Source organism: Aptenodytes forsteri, unplaced genomic scaffold (genome assembly GCF_000699145.1).
Source record: "Aptenodytes forsteri isolate BGI_AS27 unplaced genomic scaffold, ASM69914v1 Scaffold27, whole genome shotgun sequence".
In the NCBI taxonomy this organism is placed as follows: Eukaryota; Metazoa; Chordata; class Aves; order Sphenisciformes; family Spheniscidae; genus Aptenodytes; species Aptenodytes forsteri.
The window spans coordinates 1,429,378-1,451,320 of NW_008794407.1; the positions used below are offsets into that span (position 1 = coordinate 1,429,378).

The 21,943-nt window shown below is 39.7% G+C and overlaps 1 protein-coding gene across 1 annotated transcript in view; it reads left to right on the forward strand.

Moving 5' to 3' along the window:
- The window catches only part of TRIO (trio Rho guanine nucleotide exchange factor), a 186,127-nt gene that overhangs the window by 2,927 nt on the left and 161,257 nt on the right, over window positions 1–21,943 (forward strand). Inside the window, 4 exon segments of the mRNA XM_019474271.1 lie at window positions 4,344–4,458; window positions 7,907–8,099; window positions 8,771–9,283; window positions 12,420–12,542. Coding sequence (XP_019329816.1) covers window positions 4,344–4,458; window positions 7,907–8,099; window positions 8,771–9,283; window positions 12,420–12,542 — 944 coding nt within the window.

Sequence of the window (21,943 nt, forward strand, 5' to 3'; positions counted from 1 at the left end):
CCATGGAGATGATGAAAGGGCTGGAGAACCTGCCCTATGAGGAAAGATTGGAGGAGTTAGGTCTTTTCTCCTTGGAGAAGAGAAGGCTCAGGGGGTACCTTATCACAGTATTCCAGTACTTAAAGGACAGCTACAAAGAGGATGGAGGCGCTCTCTTCACAAGGAGCTACATGGAGAAGACAAGGGGCAACAACTGTTCCACCATAGGTATCTCCTAAGCCATTCTTGAGATGATGTTTTGATCCAATCAGACATCTTGGTGTTTTAATCAAGTTAAAGCTCTTGGTAACAGATACCTCCCACCGAGGTACCACTTTTACTCCAAGTGTACTATGTTGTGATTCAGCTGTATTTATGAGAGTTTCCCTTTTCTCCTCCAACAGGTACCTCTTCGATCTGTGTTAGCCTGAGTTGGGCTGTAATTCTATAATGCTTTGTTTCAGTCTTTGCTTTTCATTTATTCCTTTCATTTGTTTTCAGGTGGATATATTTAACAGATCTACTCAACATAGTTTCTTTTTCTTTACACAGTCTGAGTACTTTATCACTTTGAAAAAACTACTCCAGTAGTTGCTTTTCCTCTGCCACAAATCACAGTACATCTGATGTGATTCACTTTTGCTTTCTCCTCCATCATTGCAGTCCAGTTTAGCCCCCTTTATTGAGCAGGTAATGATGTGTTTTTGTAAAAAAAAAAAGAGTGCATTTTTCATAATTTAGCGTATCTGAAGATGTATTTAGATGGAAGAGAATTCTTTCTCCTTGCCTCTGTTATCTGTAACACCAGCCAAGATACTTTAAAAAAATAAAAGAAAAAAAGGTGAATTTAGAACTAAATTGTGTACAACAAACCATGTACAAATGAGGACTATGGTGCAGATAAGTCATCTGGACTGGTTAAAATCTGTGTGTTCCTTGCATATCTTAAAACATGTTAGTGTAGCTGTGATGCTCAAACTGTTAAAGAAAGGTAAAGTTATTGATTGGATGACAGCTGGAGTGAGAAGGAGAGATGTAGTCTCTGAGAATTCAATTCTGAAACAGATTTTGAAGCAGGTATTTTTTTGCTAGGGCAGGAGGCAAGGAAGTACGGAAGAACAAATACTTCTGTGAAGTATTGTGAAGTACATCGTGCTGTTATGTAGGTTGATAACTGCAAAGTCCCAAAGCTCACCAAGCTAGCCTGAATTCTGGTATCTGTACGTATTGATTCTGTTATAAATTCTGTATTCGAAATACTTGTCCTTCATGAAACCTGTCTGACAGACTGGACTGCTTTATCTTGTATTGGTCAAAGTAACAAAATAACTTGATGTGTAGAATGCAAATGCTTGGGTGCAGCTTCCCTGTGAATCCTGTGTTGTTTTTCTAAAATTCCCAACAGAGTGGTTCTCCAACAACAACAACAACAAAATGTCGGGGGGGGAGTGTGGGGGGAAGAGAATAAGCTTCCTTGAACTGATTTTCACCTAACTGGGAAATAGTCTGCTTGAGTATTGGGTGTCTCACTACCTGAAATAGAAAAGCCTCCTAGAGATGTAACCATGAAGTACGAATGGAGTCTTGGATGCAATTTTTTTGTTAAGTTTAAACTGAAGTCTGTTGAAATACAGATACTCTTACATCTCTACACATACTTACATGAAGAGAGCATTTTCTTACAAGGTGCAATTATCTTGGTTTCATATGAGGAAATAGCACTTGATAACTTGTCTTGCTTTTCAAACATGCTGTAAAAGCCCACTGTTTAGTTTTACCTAGGTACTTTGAAACTAGGTAAAAAGGCATTTCCTGAAAAAACTGCACTACTCAGCCTGATGGATTTTGGTGCCGTTTGGAGACCATTGACAATACTGCTGTTAGTGATGTGCACTAGACAGAAGTGATTCATGTTGGGTGACTCACGTGAGTTGATCAGCTATTCGTAACACATCTTGGCATAAACAGAATATCTCAGTACTGTGGGGGTTTTATATAAAAGGAAAGGGGTAAAAATGGAAGTCTCACCGATGAAAGTAGTAGCTTAATATGTTTTTGTTAAACGGAAACAAATAGGGGGTTGGGTTGGATAAAGACTGTTGTGAGACAGGAAATTCCCACCTGATGCCTCATACATTGCTGCTTTTAACATTCTTGTTTGTGTATGACATGGGAGCATCAGGAGCAAAGGAATTAGAGTTATTTATTGGAAAAGACCTAAGAAAGCTTTCGGTATAGCTGATGAAAAAAACAAGTCTTAGGGACTTTTTTACTTAATATTTGCAATTTTGGTATCTGGTTTAAGACCAGATAGTGAAATTCTTTTCACCGAAGATCAAAGCTGTATTAATTAGACCTGAAATTTGTGTGACAGATTTTTCTCCAACGTAGAAAAATTTCAGGGTATGATTTATCAGAAATTTGAGCACCATACTTTAAAAATGGGTTTTCTCTGTGGCGTATGTGGAGCTGGGAGCCAACTGAAGTGGCATCCAAAATGACATAAAGAATATGGGTTTCTTACCTCTGCCATGTTGGAAGATTGCATGATACAGGAGTTGCTGTGTGGGAAAGGCCCGGAGGACTGATCTGAGGTGACTGCATGTAACAAGGCATTTGTTTAAAATGCTTAGAGAGTGTTAAAGACAATTCAGCATATGCTCTTCCCTGCTAGCGGCTGCTTTTTAAAGAAGAATTTCCACCCTGAGCAATCGAGCACCGTTTCTGGGGAGTTGGAATCAGTAGCGTTTACCAGTTGAAATGTAAATTTTTAAGATCTGTAGCTGATGGCCTGGGGTGCACTGAGGAGAGCATTAAGAGCTGCAGCAGACTTTCAGACAAGTTTGGTAGCTTTGGAGCCCAGTGATCACTCTGGAGCTGAGCAGAGGCCTGGGCTGTTGGACTCAGTCTTGTCATTTATCCTTCCTCTCTCTTGTGGCTTCTGTCTTGTTTTTATCCTGTCACTTGCTATGTAAAAATCCTCAAAGCTCTCTGCTTGGCAAGTGGGTCAGGATGGTCAAGACCAGACTTGCCTCTCTCCATTAGAATGAGACAACTCAGTTGTTTTTAATCTCATGTCCCACTTAAGAGGGTCATGGAAGATAAGAATATGAATTTCCTTTTAAGTTTAGGTTTCTGGCATTGCAGCTTGACAGAAATTCAAAGCTGCTTTTGCCTCTTCCGAGTTTCATTTGGTGCCTCATGGGGAACATGTCCAGTGCAGACAATCCCTGGAGACCTTGACAGCTAGGCTTAGTGTCTCTAGCAAGCACATGCAGACTCTGTTGGGGAGGATAGTGATGAATTTTTGAGTGACTGGTTTTATTCATTTGCTTTTGGCCTTCCTTTCTAAGGGTTTGTTTTTTTTTTTAAACTTTGTTTAGTAACATGGGTTTACAATGAGGAGCTGATTTACAATGAGAAATTGTTCAGGACAGAGGATAGTGTTTTTCTGCATTTCCATGGGACAGGAGAAAACAGTCTACATGTGTGGTTGAGAACGTATATGTGAAATTTAGCTTGTAAGAATATGTCTGTGCTATTATACAAGTGTTAATAAAGACAGCCTACTGACTTGACTTTAGCATTTAGTAATGGTAACATTTTTGTTGTCACTAGCAAGGGGTTGGATATAAAATTGCATTTTAATGTTCAACTACAGTAAGTTGTGCAATTTAACGAATGAGACGAATACATTTAAGTGGAACCACTCAAAGTCAGATTTTTTGCCTTACATATTAAGTGGATTCAGAATTTCCTGCATTGCTAACAAAATTTAAAACTATAAACTGACAATTCAGAATGTGCACATCAGAACAGGGGAAAAATATAAACTTAAATGCTTAAATAGTATCCTTCTACTCATCTAGTATATGCATTGGGTGTGAAATACTATACACCTAATCTCTGTGCTAGTAATGAAGTTAATGCTGAGTATCCTCTAAATACTTGCCTACAAAGTAGCATGACTCTGTATTTAAATTTAATCTGTACACTTGCTGATTCAAAAGTGAAATACATAACAAAGCACCATTTCTGGAGATGTCACACTGCCAGTCAAATTTGAATGTGACTCTAATGTGTAAGTGTAACGCTATGGTTATTCTTTATTTCAATTTTTTTCACAGATACTTCCTCATTGTAGGAATTGTGACAACATGCTGATTGATACCCCCAAAATTCAGTTTTAAGCTGGTCTCTAAATGACATTGTTGGCATTTAACTTGAAATCACTTCTTTTTTTTTTGAATGGATATTAATGAAACAGTGTAGGACTTAGGTTTTCCAAAAGTATTCTGAAGAGTAGTTTTGCAAACAAGAATGGAGTTATGCTGTGAGGTCTTCTAACATGTTTAATTTTTCAGGTGGCAGAGATAAGCGTGGAGGTCCCATTCTAACGTTTCCAGCTCGTAGTAATCATGATAGAATACGGCAAGAAGACCTTAGAAGACTAATTTCATACCTAGCGTGTATTCCTAGGTAAGTGATGGTCACTTGATAAGCTCTGAAGCTATAAAACAAGATAAATGGATTATGTTGCAGTACATCCACAAGCTAGAAGACTGAATGGGTTAAGAAAATGAGCAAATTCATACCAGGTTCTGTCAGTTACTGTTTTTGAACTGCTTTTTGGAAAAGACCTAAATAATTACTCTGCCTTCTAGAAGGAAGGATGTTGGCAGAATGGCTGGTGTGCTTTAGCTGGAAGTAGTTTGTGTCTTGGAAATGGCACTGTCATGCCATATTGCTGTCACTGTGTTGAAGATTGCGAATAAAGCTCGAAGGCTTTCAGTACATCAATAATTAGAAATGTACTGGTCATCATTCACAATATGCCTTGTGTGGACTGAGGTCAGCACAACACTCCTGTTATTTGTATTAGATAAGTTATAGTGTCCTGATACAGCACAGGAATAACCAGGAGAGAGAAATTTAAAATTGCTTGTACAGGTCTCAGATAAACCTGTGGAGAGGTCTGTGAAAGTACTGATATCATTGTATTATCAACAATTTAAGCTATGAATTACAAAGTGCTATTTAAATAAATCGGCAGAAGTCAAATCCAGTGCTAGTGTGTGTGTATATACACACCCATATGGATATATAATGTTATATACATATTAAAAAAAAAAGTTATATATTATATATATGTAAAAAAGTTTGTTCACATAGAACTTTGTTCCTAGTAGTAACTGAATTTGGGACAAAAATTATCATAAGACCCTGACTTTAGGTCCATCTCAGAATCTGCCAGCATTTGGTGCAGACTGGAGCAACGCTGACTGTGCTTGAATATGTTTGACTATGACCTCAAGGAGCAGTTGTCATTACAGTTGAAAAAAATCCCTTGGACAACATCCCTGAATGCAATACCTTCCATATTTCTGTAATGTGTTAATTTATAGGCAGTCGTCTTTGCACCTGATGAATTAAATGTCGGTTTCAGATTGACAAAAGTGCTTCCATAAAAATAACTTCAAGGCATCTAGTTGACAGTGTGTATGGCCTTCCTTAAGAGCAATTGCTGGTAATTCAATTATTCTAGTCTTTATTTCACTTTGAAGTGTAGGAGTGTTTATTACTCTTTTTTTTTTTTTTTAAAGTTAACTGAGGGATTTTGGGGAGGTAGAGGGAGGAGGATGGGAAGAAGGCTTGAGATTTTTACTTCTGAAATAATTTGACTTCACATTTGAAAGTTTGAGATGTATTCTAGCCCTCTGGAGCTTCAAGTTACTAGAGAAGTTAATAGACAAATATGCATCAAAATATGCCCAAGAGAGTTTTCTAGAGATAATCTGGCCAAATGCAGTGGTCCTCTGGCAAAAGATGTATGTTAGTTTAGCATCAACAGGTTTAAAATGAAAAGGAAGTTAGTGCAGGTTTTATATCTCTAAGCATGGCAAAGCTTCGAGAATAAAGGGAGCTTTATTAAAAGCAAGACTCATTTTCATACAGGTCATGTTTTAGGGACTGACCATGCAACTGTTGCTAATTAAGAAGTCCCAGCTGGTACAAATAGCCCCAAATATTTGGTCTGTCTATTAGTTATTGCAGTACTGTTACTCTACGTAGCTGAAGATTCAGAGGTATCAGTTGTTTGGCAAGAGGTCTAAACACTTAAGGTGATTCAGTCTCACAATTTTACTAATTTAACAATTTATCTGATTTAAAAATATTGCTAAACTTAAGTCATCAGTGCTGACTGGACCAGGTACTAGTGTAGTTCAGGTTTACCTAACAGATGACCTTGGCTGACTAAAGCCTCCTAGAACGATTTTTGTGATCCTTGGCCAAAAGGGATTCATCTTTTGTCAAATGATGGGGCCACGTGATGGGAGGACACATCTGCATTGTATTGCATGATGAGGGGCCGCTTTGTACACCCCAGTAGATGTGTACCTCGTGAATTAGTGGCAAGCACTCCTCCTCATGCAGTGCTCAGTTTGTGTGGTAGGATAGGGATGGCCTGAGCAGCTCTCGTATAATAGCATGCAGCCTTTCAATAATGGGTGTATCTTTAAAACAGTGGTTGTTTTTGTCCTTTAGTCCTGTGAGGCTGTTAGAAAACATTTTCACCATGGTCAGAAAATTGTATGTTGTAGCCTATGTGTATTCCAAGCTAGTTAATTTTAATGTATTTTCCTGCTACCATTGCCATTTTTGGCATTCCTATGGGCAGGTGGGACAGCCAGCATTCATCTTGATAAACTCCTTTTTTAAATAGTGGTTTGGTTTTGGGTCTGGTTTTTTTAAACCAACTTTACGAAAGCTCCTAAGGAACCTGTATTATCACTTCTTTCGGAAGCTCTTCTGCTCTCTTCTATCAGTCATAACTCATCTTTCTACAGTGTGGCCAATGAGACTGTGTAAAGTATGCCAGTGAAGCTTCCCTACTTCTTGGACACTCTGAAAACCTCACCACATGAACTCCAGAATTGCATTTACATTAGTCACATCCCTGAAAGTGACTCATGTACTCAAACAATGGACATTTGGTCCCTTTTGATAGTCCATTGGCTATGACACATTGGTTTTGAAATATTTTTCCTTTCCGTGTTAACAAGGTCATGTAGCAAATTCTACTGGAACAAAATCAAAATTTCTGGTGGTGGTGGTGATTGCCACTTTTGATCAGCAGAAGGCACTAAGTGTACAAAAGATATTGATGAAAAGAAATTGAATCTGCCATTCTAGGAGGAGTTACCAGAGAATTTGGGTGTAAGGTCTGTCGACTTTTGGACAGAAAAATTGAGCTCAAATTTTGTAGAAACAGGTTGATGCTGTTTTCTTCACAGCCATAAAATGCTTTCTTACCCATTAACTATCCACAAATCGATCCTGTTACAGAAGAAATTGTCAGTAAAGGGGTTTTTTCCCTCTACAGACTCTTTAACTCTCAGATAATATGGGACTAAATCTGAGACAGTTTAAAAAACTTGCAGAAGTGGTAGGTAAGAACAGTATGCCATCTTCTGTCTTTTAGAGGATCCCCTCAGTCATTAGAAAGGCATGAGTATTGTCATCAGTAAAGTGTGTGAGTGTGTTTTCTGAAGAGTCAATTGTAAATTACATATTGCTGCTTCGGTAGATGGTGTGTTTAATGTGTGTGTAAGGTGAAGGAGAAACAAGACTGGAAGATGAATCATCATTAATATAAACAATGAAAATGAAAGAGGAGATAAAGGCAGATTATCAAATCAGCAACAGGTGTAAAGCTGTCACCCACAAGGAGTTTGGCAGGGGGGTAAGAGAAGCTTCCTGAGAGGTTCATGAGATCTGCTGTATGTGTCAGCGAGTCAACAGTGAGACCCTAGGGTTTTACGGTTAGCTGAGGAGACCACATTCATTATAGGCAGCGTGGTGCAGTAGAGTGCTGTGTTTGAAGTTGTAACATTTGCTTGATAACCTTTTCTTCTTTCTTCTGCAGTGAGGAAGTATGTAAACGAGGATTCACCGTCATTGTAGATATGCGTGGGTCAAAATGGGACTCCATAAAGCCTCTGCTGAAGATTTTACAGGAATCCTTTCCATGTTGTATTCATGTTGCACTGATAATCAAGCCGGACAATTTCTGGCAGAAACAGAGGACTAACTTTGGCAGCTCTAAGTTTGAGTTTGAGGTAATTTCCCCTTTGGTAATACAAATTTACCTTTATTTCATGGTTTTAAGTGTGCTCGCTACGGATCAGCATCTTGAAAACTCTCAGATAAATTATGTTCTAGATGAGAGGAAGGGTGCATTAGGCCAGTGGTGCTAGAGGGAATGTGGTTTTCTTCATGTACTTAGGCTAGGTAGTTGTGCATGTTGTCATTTATATTCTTTTTCTGAGCATGAGGAAGATGGAATTAGGGTTTTACCCCTAATGGTAAAAAGTTAGGTTTCATCTGTTTGTTGTCTTGGTCTGCATTGTGGTAATCGTGATATCACCAGCATCCAGAGGAAAGCAGCCAACTGAATCTTGCTGTTATCCTCCTGCTGCTTTAGATTACACAGAGTCAAAACTTAATCAAAACAGTAGTCAAAAGAGTGGTTGCTGTTTTGTCCTTAAGTGTAGTGAGGTAAGAAAGAAGTGAGGTAAGAAAGAAGTAAAATATTTCTCTCATTTGGGGAAATACCTGCAAGACAGGAGGCTGATGGGAATTCATGTTTGGAAAGAAGTGTATGAGAAAAGTCATGTGGACTTCATGGGCAAAATGATCAACTCTTACAAAGAGAAAAACAAAAACTTGAAAGAAAATTTCAAATTCATTTTAGTAACAGCATTTTTTAATTTTCATTTTTATTTTTTAGACAAATATGGTGTCTCTGGAAGGCCTTACCAAAGTAGTTGATCCTTCTCAGCTAACCCCAGAATTTGATGGCTGTTTGGAGTACAACCATGAGGAGTGGATAGAAATCAGAGTTGCCTTTGAGGACTACATTAGCAATGCAACCCATATGCTGTCCAGACTGGAGGAACTGCAAGATATATTGTCAAAAAAGGAAATGCCTCAGGACCTGGAAGGTGCTCGCAATATGATAGAGGAGCATTCACAATTAAAAAAGAAAGTCATTAAGGCCCCTATCGAGGACCTTGATGTGGAAGGACAAAAGCTACTTCAGCGGATACAGAGCAGTGATAGCTTTCCCAAAAAGAACTCTGGGTCAGGGAATGCAGACTTACAGAACCTTTTACCCAAAGTATCCACCATGCTGGACAGGCTGCACTCAACACGGCAGCATCTGCATCAGATGTGGCATGTGCGGAAATTGAAATTGGACCAATGTTTTCAGCTCAGGCTGTTTGAGCAGGATGCTGAAAAGGTAAGGGATTGAGGGAGAGGAGTATAAATGGGCGCTGCTTGATGGACTTGAAAGAAGTACCATGGATAACTGCAAATAGTAATTTTTGTCTTTAGAGTTAATCACAAGCCTTTTTATGAGACATAAAGGATTTCTTGATTAAGAGTGACTCTTAGTCTTCTGGAGTAAAGGGGATGGGGTAGTAATTCTAAGCTGTAGAGAATACAGGTAGCTCTCACTGAAGAAAATTTTAAGTGGTAGTGACTTTAAAGCTTTTGCTTTGGTAAATTTTTGTTCCAGATAGATGCTTTTGCATGCATCAAGTGAAGATGAATAATGTATACTTTATAAATACAGATGACTAAGGACTACATTGGTCGTCTTTTGAGTGACCCTTGGGATTTGAGTGACAGGCAGTCGACAAAGTCTGAAGAGGCTGACATGGGGAACTGCTTCATTGATGCAGGTTTTAAAGTCCCAGGCTAAAACCTGATGTATCTCTTTTGACAGTGCATGTGTCATTAACAGGGGACTGAGTGATCTCAGAATGTTTGGGGCTAACCAGTCCCTTCAAATGAGAAAGCCCTTGATTGTCATGGAACTTGAAGAGGAAATATGGCAGGCAGTGCACTTTTAGATGAGCTCAAATAAGATCTGTTTTCATATAGAATGGTTTTGCAATCACTTCTTATTAACTTGTTACCATGGAACAAATAGCTGTAAGGAAGGGTGGGGAGTTTTTCTCCCGGAGAAGTAACTGGCCTATGCAGTCAAGTGGTAAGTATGGTCTTTGTCAGATTTCTCAAAATATTTTATGTAAGAATGCCTGAACTGGATGAGACCAAAGGTCTGTGTTAAACCAGTATCCTGCTCTCCAGCAGTGGTCATAAGCAGATGCATGGGGAAGAGTAAAAGCAGGGCAAACATACGTAATACTACTTCTTCCTCCTTCTTCCTCTGTTTTCTTCCTCCGTACTTTCCCTTACCCTCATAATTTCAGCTCAGGGACTTTGTTTACATTACTCTTAATGTTTTTCTGCTGTGTTTAAAATAGAAATCATTTTTTAAAAGTACCATTTAAAGTAAGTGTTTACTGAATAGGTATAGCTGAAAATAGTAGGGGCATGTAAAGAGTTGAAAAAAATCTGGTCAAGTGAATTTAGAGTTATAAAATTATTAAGAAAATAACAAGCTGTTGGTCTAGTATTGCTCTTTCAGGCCCAAAATGCTTTTTAGCAACCTTTCAGCCACTTAATTACAGCATTAATTATTCTTTATTATAGCATGAATAATATCTATTTTGATGGTGTTCACGTGATATTGAAAGATGTTCTTCATTTACTCATCTAAAAGTTGCTTACATTACTTGGGCTTTAAGAAACTCCTTGTGAAATACTTGAGCCTGTGGGATTGATCTCTGTCCTGCCATGTGGTTGCATAAGCTCCTATCTGTGTTTTCTACATTCCCGATTCCAAGAACAAGTCTATATTAAATTAACGCATCTTTCTTTCAAGATAGAGGGAAATGTTAGGCACCTCAAAATGGGGTTGACAGCAGCTAACATACCTGGGACTTAATCTTTTTCTACTGGTTGATGAGAGAATAAAAAACAAGGTTTGTGTAGTATCCCAGCTCACTTTTGGATTAAGGCCCTTGCCTTAATCTACTTGCAGCCCTTATTTCACTGCTTGCGTCAGATTAGATTTCTTAGCTCAGGGCTTCTTTATCGGTGTATGTCTATGTGGTTTATTTAGGTGTGGGAAAGGGCTGGATCTTTGTTGGAAAAATAAAGGGTATTGGATGGGGAGAAATAAACCTGTTCATTCTGGAGGACTTGCACAACTCTTTGCACAAGAAATGTGGGCTGGTTCAGGAGAAGAGAAGGCAAAAAAGGGGCGAGGTGGGAGGGAATCTGATTGGAATTGCCCTGTAGGTATCTGAAGGCAGCAAAGTCAGACTACCTCGAGAAGGGTGGTCACGAGCAGGATCAGTGTCTATTTTGAATAATGTTCTAACACATCTTCACTGTAGTCTAGATAAACTGAAAACTTTAGGAGTATGTGATCAGCTGTCTCAGTTGTCTAAGCTCTTAAAACTTTTTTTTTGTTGTTTACAGTCCTTACCATATTGTGCTCTACTTATAATTTGATTTGTCACGTACCTGGGTGGAATAATGGATTTGATAATATTGCTCTGTTAGCCAGCATATTTTAAAAGATCTTTAAATGAGTACTTGCTGCTCATTGCTACCATTTTTTTTCTAAACAATCTTTTTCAGCTTATCCAGAGAGTAGGTGGGTCTTTTGAGCTGAGATATAGCAAAGGTTTCAAGACCATTGCAGGGGGTGTGGGGGTGGTGGTGTTAAACTTAGCCTTTTGCTCTGTTGCTTGGTCTTTGAAAACTTCGTCTTCCAGTGCTACTGTTAGCATACCTATGTATCTCCATTGATGGTCATTGTCAGATAAAGTCTTTCTTAAAATTTGCTTGGGTATTAAAATACTTTTTTTAAAAAAAAAAAACAAAAAAAACGAAAAACCAAACAAACATATATAAAGATTATTCCTAAACTTGTCTGGAAGAAGGTAATGTGTAACTCTGTGCTCAATTATAGTTTTTTTAAATTTGTTTAGCAATAGAAAAGTTGGTTTCAAATCTGCTGTAAAGTTATGAACTAAAAATATTAAACTTGCTGCTCAAGTACGTGATCAGCAAGAATGAATTTATATTTAATTTCCATGAGTTGCCATTTTCATTCTAAATTACTAAGCTGCTGACATCATGAAAAGCTGACACTAGAGAACGTATAAGCTTGGTAACTCAGGGCTGTGCTCCAAGCCTGTTTGTTTACTATGACTTCTTTGTAGTAATGAAGTTTATGACTTTATGATTATGACTTTACCGTAGCTTGTTGAGATAAACAGCTATAGTAAAGATTTAACAGCCTCAGCTCTCTGGTCCGAAAAGTCAGATTTCAGCAATGATTTGGTTAAAATGTACGGTAACTTACAATGGAAGGAGCATTAGTGTTAATTTTTATGGCCTTAGAGACTGTCTTCTGTGTTCACAGATTTCTCACATTACTTGTCTATGATTTCTGCCATAACGAATTAGTGATTTTTTTTTTCTTTCTTTCTTTCCTTAATATTTTCTTGCAGATGTTTGACTGGATCACACACAACAAAGGTCTGTTTCTGAACAGCTACACAGAGATCGGAACCAGTCACCCCCACGCGATGGAGCTTCAGACACAGCACAATCACTTTGCCATGAACTGTATGGTAAGAACAGGCCCCACTTTACAGCACTGACATGTTATCTATTTGCTCTATGTTAAGGTAGAATTTGTAAATCACACACATAAATCATTCCTTCTGTTACAAGTAGTGCAAATTTGTATTTGAGCAGTGAAATTATAAAACACAAAGGAGGAAAATAGAGGGTAGCCAAGTACAGAGGTACTTGTGATCAAGCAACAAAATTACTTTGACAAATGGCAGTATTCAACACAACCTCAGCACTTCTCAAATATAAGCATCCAGACTTCTAGAACCTGGGATGTGTGTTTGAGTACTGCTTTGAGTCTTGTAGGAAATTTCAGAGAATCATGTGTAGTACAGAATTTAGCGCTCCATGCGGAAAGAAATAGCTCTCAGGATCTTCTGAATAGATTGCAACTGAGAGAAAAAGTTCTGAGAAGTAGTGATCAACAGCTGAGCCTGGTATAATAATTTTCCATATTTTTAAGAAGACACACTTCTCATTTCTGGCACAGTAGAATGGAGTTAAAACAAACTTTTTTTTTTGTCAAATACCGTCTTATGATCAGCTATCAGTAGGCTGCAATTAAAAAATTGGATTTTAACTGGCAGTGAGTGAAAGCTGCTTATTTTTAGTTTCATGAATTCCTGTTTGAACATGGGGACTAAATTTTCAAGTACATTTAGGTCCTTTTCACTAGGAGGATTGGAAGTGTTTAAATAACTTCGGGAGTCTGGGCCTAAATCCAGTTCCTGGCTGTCAGCTCAGTGAAGGAAGAACACTACCAGTCTTGTTAGAAATTAACATCCTTGGCAGTCCAAGGATGGGAATTGAATTAAAGTATGGTCGAAACAATCAACTCTTGCAAGAGGGTGTTTTTGTAGGACAGGACTACTAATTGTGGAAAGAGAGAGTGGCAAAGTAAACTTACCTAGGTTATGCGTCTTGCTGAAGTAATGGAAGGACTAGTAAGGCAGCTCTTGTGTATGGTATAGCTAGAGTTAAGGCAATAGAAGACATGAGTGGAGAAGGCACATTTTCTTCTTTTGCAACTCAGCTATGTTTGCAAAAGTTTAAAAAAACAAAAATCAATATGAACTTTTTGAAAAGAGTAAAGCAAATGCTGGGAACATTGTAATGAAGTTATGTAACATCATATATGGATTTAACTTTGACCATTAGGTTTGGAAGGTATAGGTTCACGCCACGGGCAGGCGGAATTGTTCCTTTATGGACTACCTTGTTGTTGCTCATTGCTCTGCATATGAAGTAAAGCAGAAAGAAACTCATGGAAGGACAGTAGGTGTTATTGACATGAGATGACTTTTGGAACTTAGTAATTTTGGATGTCCTTCCAGGCAATTCTTGGGCTTGTACTCTAAAGGTTAAATTCTTCTTCTGTCAGCTTGTCCTTCATACAAAATGAACTTGTATTAGTCACTGTTGTCCTCTTTTCAAATTGGATGACTTTTTCCACACACACCCCCCCCCGACTTCCATACTGTTCAGATGCTATCAACAGTAGGAAGCACTTGAGCAATGTAGCATAATCCCTCCTGCTCTGTTTTTGCTGTTAGTCTTTTGCTGTTAATCTCTGTTTTGCCTGTAGTAGTCAAATTCATTAACTACAGAGGACTTTTTCTCAGCCTGTACAATGATTTCTTGAAGCATGCAAGGAGAAGCTTAAATTTGGGGCACATTAAACAGTCCAAATATTCAAAAGGGGAAAAACAAGCTGCAGTTTTTTGATGTGTATCTGTAGCATAGCCCCCCTGAGAAAGTGGGTCTTTGGCACAGAAAAGGAAAATACGAATTCAAAATGATCAGTCCCTGGTTTTGATTTAAGCAGCGTTCAGATTTTCTGCGTTTTATTTGGTTAAATGGTAAAAGCCTTACATGCAGATTAGGGGGAAAGATTAAACTGAACATAACATAAACAAATATGACGTGAACTGACTGAATTTTGGCAGGCCTTATTTTTCATTAGCTTTTAACTGGAAAAATGTCAGGCAATCTTTACTCCTGCAAGCATGTTCAGCTTCTCCCTGACCACTCTTCACATACACTCTGTGCTTAACAAGCTACTATTTGTTCACTGTTCCTGTCAGTGTAACTCTTCAGTAATCAGAGTTGATTTAAGATCTCCTCTTAAGAGCATGTGAATGCTCTAACACTAGAGATGGAATTTAACTTTTAACCCATCTACAACCATGCAAATTTATTCAGCTGGATGGCGTAGAGGAAGGAAAACTGGCAACTATATATGAGGTTTATTATACGCAAGAGATTTTGAAGGCTTTTGATTGTGGCCCTAATTGGACCCTAATAGATACTGCTTTCCAGGCAGTTTCCTTGGGCTCACTTTAGGTGAGGAAGGGGACTGTTCAAAGGGTAAATGCTGCCCAAGCAGCTAAATGCAACCTCTTGCACTTGCTCGCAGCTTAACCCTGATAATTGATGTTGCAGCTGCTTTTCCCAACTCATTGTGGTTGCTGCAAGGCACATGCTCCCTTCAGAGCAGGTGCTACCCTCTGTCAGTAGCTGGCTCTCCCATCTCCCCTTCCTTCCCAAGTAGCAGCTTGGCTTTCTGAGAGGTGCAGGAGGGCAACTTCTGCAGCTGTTTATGCCAAACTCGGGTGAGAAAGAGCGACGGCCTTTGGGTGAGATGCCAAAATTTTAATCTGGTCTTCCAGTCTGAAATGAGCCACCTGGATGTAAACCATTGTGAAAGCTACCTAGTTCCTGTCATGAACAGGAGTTGCTTACATCAAGGACAAAGAGGACTTGCTGAATATTTCTTTTTTTCCTTGTAATGGCTTTCTGCCATTTTTAGATTCTGATTTTCAGTGTCACAGCACAAAGTAGTTGGAAGTTTAAACCAAATGTTGTAAAACAAAAAGGTGAAGAATACATTGGGGGAGGGATTTAACTGTACTTGCAGCAGTTTCACTAGCAAGCGATACGCCTAGGAATCTTGTGTATTCAGTATGCAATAGGCTCATGTGGTTGCACTTCAAGGTAACAGGAATAAGTTCATGAAAGTCTTAAGCGTAATACACAGACTGGTTCTCATTGCGATGAAACTGTCCCAGAGAAAGCTGGATAGATGCAGTGATGTGCATTGAAGATGGTTACCATTGCTTAACACACAGGTTCATGTGGCTAAAAAGGCTGCTGTCTGAAAGATAGTTCACATGTGCAGCTGTAGGTATGTGACCTGCTATTACTGAATTCAAGAGGCTGTTCACTGATAAATGTCAAGGCTGTGTCTTCATAGGGCAAGTAGATCCCATATTCCCTAACTGTGGGGAAAAACAAACTTGCAATGATTCTCTCTAAAGACGTGGACGGATTTTCAGTACAATTTAAAAGGCCTGCTTTCAGCAACAGTAAATTGCTGTTGTCAAGTCCTGAGATTCATTTGAGTTAAGCAATACTCAGTTTTAGCTTGAAGTTCCTCTTTGGGTGACTAAACCAATGCTTCACTTCTCAAAACAAGTTTTTAGTACCTTTTAAGGGAGAAACTTGCAAATAAGGCATCATAGGAGTTGCAAATACAAAAATTATCTGTCAAGTTTTTGAACTGCAAAGACAAAGTACCCATGATTATATGATTAGTCAGTCTTGCATGCAAGAGTGGGAGAGACTGATTCTGTGTCTGTCCACTCTTTTTCCTGCCATTTTCCATTTGCCTGCTGGGACACAAGGGAAACAAAAGCAGCCGTGAAATATGGGTGAGGAGGAGGAGGAGGATGTTATCTATTTGAATACTTTCTTCTACACTTCTTGCTAGATCAAATGGCCTTGCTTTCATTACAGCTTAACTGTGCCCCTTACTGCACTGGTGAGGGTCAAAATGACTGGAAATTTAGGCAAAAGGAAACTTTCTTTGGAGGAAGCTGACACTGGCTTCTATTAAAGGGCATGCTATAACTACTTCTTGTCTCAGGGCTAATAGGACCATCAGTAGAAGCTATGTTTATTAACCATAATCCAAAAAGTCCTGTGTCAATTGTAAGCATATTGCGAAGTTGATTAATGTTCTCAGAACATTAATCAGGCTGTTGGCGTATACTAAACCACTTTATCAGGGTAGTAATCAAATTATTAACATCATCCAAAAAGAGGGTGCCAGAGATGAGCACTGGTGAGAGTTTTGGGAGGTTAAAATAAAAGCATGAACACAACGCTTGAATATCACTGGGTTTACAGAGTTAAAAGTGACTTGCTTGGCTTGGCTTGCTCAAATCCAGGCACAGGGTCTGGTACAAATGAAAACATTAAGAAGGTCAGGTGAGGTAAAATCAGCTTAGGTGACAGCTAGTGTGACTTTTTCCTTTTCCTTTGTACTACTGATATATTTCACTCTTGAGATTCTTTTTATTTTAAATATATATTTTTGTAACCATACAGAGTTGTCGCTTGAGATAGACTTAAGCACCATGTGAATTCTAGACTGCCCTGGGTCCTCTGAGACTTCAGCAAATGAGAGCAAGACCACAGGTTGTGAATTGCGCATTCTTTCTCAGATTGCTTTGAAATGCAGATTTTCACAAAAGACTTTGTGCAGAATGGTGAACAGTAGTAAGCTAGCTCTTCTTTCTTGGGGGGGACATGTCTGCATGTCTGTGTTGTGGGTTTTGGTGGGGTTTTTTTGTTGTTGTTTTTGTTCTGTGTTTTTTTTGTTGGTTTTTTTTTTTTGAACTAATAGATAGCTCAGGCAGGGCTTTCAGTAAAAACAAATAAATAAATGGTAAAGTCCATCAACTGTCCAACCAATCTAACATCCCTAATAGACAAGATAAAGACTCTAAATGGGGATGGGGTAGTAGAGTAGGTAAAATGTATTCAGTCAAGTTTTTGGTGGTTCTGAAGAACCATAGTTTAAGCAAACCATGGATATGTGATGTTCTTGAAGTTCAGGGAATGCACAGCTGTGGATCCTGATCAGACTGGGAGGATGTTTTTTGAGTGTGCATCCGTAAGGGAATCTTTCTGGTGCCAGAGCAGTTAATGCTTAGACACAATGTCTGGATGCGACCAACCTGAGGAGAGACTGAAAAGGCAAAATGAGTTCAGGCTATTTCCAGCTTCTCAGGAGCACTCCAAAGTCAACAAGATGAAATAGAATAGGCTAGATGTGCAACCCTTAAGAGGAAAGAAGCAAATAAACAGATTTTAAAAAGCAATCAGCTGGTGAGGTGTTAATACGGCAACAAGTATGTTCATGTCAATGGATCATGAACTAAAAGAATAGACAGCGGTGTTACTGCAAAGAAGCAAATCTTATTTCACTCTTGATACTTACTGGGGGTGCTGAACTTAAGATTTGTAAAGAAATTGCTCTGATTCAGTTGATCCTAGTAGAGAGCTAGGTCCAGTTTAGAGCCCTATACTTAATGTTGTAATGGGGAACATCCAGATGAAAATGACATGGCTGTAACGAGAGGTTGAAGGCGTGGGCATTTACTATGAGAAAGTGAAGGTAAGTGAAGAGTAAGAGAGGAAAGAAGGTGGGGTTGGACTATATAGTCTTGCAGTAAGATTCCCCAGGTCCACAATGAAAAATGTAGGAGAGAGAGATGATAAAGTTGAAGAAAGTTAGAGTGAAATTATATTTCACTTGTTCCAGTGCTGATAGCAATGGTTAAATAGTTACCTGGGAATATTTTGAGGATCCTTGTAGTTGAAGAACAGGTTAAACGCTTTTCTTAATTGTAGTCTGGAAGTTGCTGAGTTTGGTTTTTTTAAGGGAAGAGATCAGGTCTATATAGAGGTGCCAGTTATGATGCTTATGGATTGTGTCACTGAGGTGGTTGTTTTTAACACTGAATGCTTAATAGTCTCTGTGTCAGAAAACTACTGTTTGAAATCTTAGAGCTAAAAAACCATTTTCTAAATGGGTCTGGGAAAATCAGGAAATAAAATAGAACCTTCAGGGCATCCACCAGCTTTATTTTGTATTGAGTGTGATAGAAGTTCAGTTAAGCTGGCAGGCTGTCACCTGTATTTTTCCCTGTGTACTTGCCTTTCAGGCACACACCAAAGAATGACACAGTGCACTACAGCTTGTGTTAGGCTACTAATCTGTGTTGCTTTGCTGAGCAATACTTTTTTATATGTACACTCCCTTTAGGGAATAATTCTGCAATGAGGAGCTTTCCAGATATTGTAATGTGTCTTTTCAGCTTCTGGCTAAAGGGCATTATGAGAGAAAATAATCGTACTAAGTACATTCATGCACTTACTGTATGTACTGTAATGCAGTAACTTGAATTGTTCCCTTTTTAGTTTTGTTACAATAGTTGTGTAACAGAATGAAAGAAATGCAGTAACACTTTAGCCTTTCACTTTGGACAGTTGATACACATTTAGAAGCTGCAGATGTTTCATGCAGATTCACATGATGTAAATGAGATGGCTGAATAAGTCTTGAACAGTTATTTCCTGATAGCTGTTGCTTCTTTAACTAAAACCGGGATGTAAATCCATGCAATGACTAAGACGTCAGTCCTTGGGGAATGAGCTTACTTGGAACAGTGCTTCTCAAGCAATGCACAAAATACGCATTTGTCATAAAATAATGATAGTGGACCTGCCTGTCCTTTTCAAAAATTGAACAAGATCTGTTAACCTTCAAGGATCAGTTAAAGATAGTCCAATTGTAGTGAGTTGCTATTTGAGATTCTTTTCCTCTTTAACTAAATCTGTCTCTTCTGGGTCATTGCATTCTAAAAAACTGAAACTTAAACCTTTGGTAGATATATCAGGTAGTAAGGGATATGGTAGTGGGTGGGGAAAAAAAGGTTGAGATTATTGTGAGAGTTTTTTTGAGGAAAGGAATGTGGTATACATAGCTTGGAAAGTGTTCAACTGTCAGCATATTAATTCATATTCATACTGCTACAGGGCGTATTCTTCAACACTTGTGAGGCCATATTGCCATGGGAAAATGAATGCATTTTAACCACAGCTCAGTTTTGATTTGTTTAACTTCACATTTATGGTGCCCTGTCCTTCATATCTGACTGATGTTCCAGAATTTCCAAAATTCCTGTGTTATGATACACAAACAGTTCAAATGGCAGTCTAATATAGCCTTTATTTTTTTCTCTTTTGGCACTTGTTTTTTTCACACCACTGTAAAAGGCATGTAATGGCTTTCTGGATTCATTTAGCAGTCTCTTATTTATGCTACATACTCTTTAATAGGCCTAAATGCTCTCCAGTCTTTTAAAATTTGTTGGAAGTAGCAGTTCTATTCTCTTCCAGTTGTGCGGCTGTGCTTAAAAGGAGAGCATAGATGTGTGAGATTACCTAAAAAATGAAAAGGTAGTATTGTGCAGGAAGGAAAAACAGCCAACATGACACTGTTGTGCTCAATTTATTAAGTGGACCAGCTGAGGTGTAGGCTGTGTCAGGTATACGTATTGCTTGCATACGTGCATACAGTTACAATTAATAGAGACCCGTGCCAATTACCACTGAGATGAGTCAGCACAGTGAAGCTTGGAGGAACTGCAACACTTGCTCCAGCCAGTCAGTGTCAGGGTCTGGGCAGTGGCTCGACGCCAACAGGTAATGGTTCCACCTCAGATCTCAGCATCTACGTGGCGTTGGGTGTCCACGTGCCAGAGTTCTCCCCTGACCTCTCTTACTGGCAGGGGTATAGTCAAATTTTGGCACAGGCTGCCCATCTCATCTCTCAACAGTAATATAACCATACAGTTTTCCAGCATTTTCAGATTTTGTTCTTCTGTCACTTGTTGAACTGTGGCCTTTACTGAGGCTTGTTGCAGTCAGTTCTGTCCCCCCTGGCTCACTGGACTCGGTTCCTCAAGCCTTGATCGGGGAAGGTTGTGATGCTGCTGCTGACAGGTAGCTAACTGCTCCATGGCATTTCTTGCATGCTGGCATTCCAGAAAGCACTGCGTGGACAAGAGGGAAAAATATTTCACTGCAGAATGTTGAGATTTTAATGGTGTTTGTTGTTTTCTTCCCAACCGTTCTGTGTGATCGTGTTTGGCAGTTTGGCCCCACATGTAAAGTTTTAGGATACAGGCAAGAACGAGTGCAGCTAATAGAAGTAGCCAATGGATGCAGCAGTTTTTGCTGCAGTTCTTGCAGAAAGGGCCAGCAATTCTGCTCAGAACAGCATCCATGTCCTCGGCAATGGTGGTGATGTGCCCCAGGGCACAGTCCCCAGCTACTGCTGGACTGACTATCCCTGTAACATCGGAGGCCTCAACCCAGAGGGAGCTCCAGAAGGAGGATGCAGCTCTGCAGGTCTGGGGCTGCAGGGAATGCCTGTGGCCTCTTGCTAAGGCTGGGGCAGCAGGAGTTAGTTGTCTTGGCCACAGGAGGTGTGCAGTTATTGAGGATCTGTGTCACCAAGTAAAGGAGCTGCAGGAGGAGGTCAGCAGTCTGTACAGCATCAGAGATAATGAGAAAGAGATTGACCAGATCTTTTCCAACACTGCAGCTTCAAGAGCCCAAACTGCCAATTGTACTGAAGGGAGGAGGGTCAGGCAGACTCTGTGCCTGTCTGTTCGGGAAGTGGAGACTCCTATGATGATGAGGGTTGGAAGATAATGGCTTCCGGCACTAGGAGTAAGGTTTCTGCTCCACCTGAAGATCTGCAGCTACAGAGTAGGTTCACTGACCTCACTGCTGATGAGGAGCTGGGAGCTGTCAAATAAAGCATCTGTGCCATCTGTGTCTGAGCCACACAGGGGCACCAAGAGGAAGAGGCGAGTGATAGTAATGGGAGACTCCCTTCTGCAGGGAACAGAGACCCCCATCTGCCAACCTGACTCATTCTCTATGGAAGTTTGCTGCTTGCTGGGGGCTCGGATTTGGGATGTTGTGGAAAGACTGCCAAAGCTTGTCCAGCCCTCAGACTATTGCCCCCTGCCACTCTTCCATGTGAGCACCAGCAATACTGCCAGGGGTGACCTGGAAACTCTCAAGCGTGACTACATGGCTCCAGAGGCAATGGTCAAGGGCATGGGAGTCCAGGTGGTTTTCTTCTCAATCCCACTGGTGAGAGGGTAGATAGATCCTGCAGGTCAACAACTGTTTACACAGCTGATGTTGGCAACAGGGTTTTGGTTTCCCAACCGTGGGAACCTCTCTCTGAGGATCAAGGATTGCTGTTCAACTAAGTGGGGCAAAAGTGTCTTTGCCAGCAGGCTGGGCAACCTGATAAGAAGAGCTGTAGGATAAGAATGATGGGAGAGGGAGAAGAGGACCAACAATCAACTGAGAAGTGGTGGACTGGGTTGGCAAGCAAAGGGTCTGCTGTGATGTGAGCAAAGGGGATGCTGTAATCAACAAAACGGGGCTGAACGGGGGTTGCTCCAAGTGTACACACAAAAATTAGGATGTGCCTACAGGACAGCATTATGTGGAAAGCTCTCAT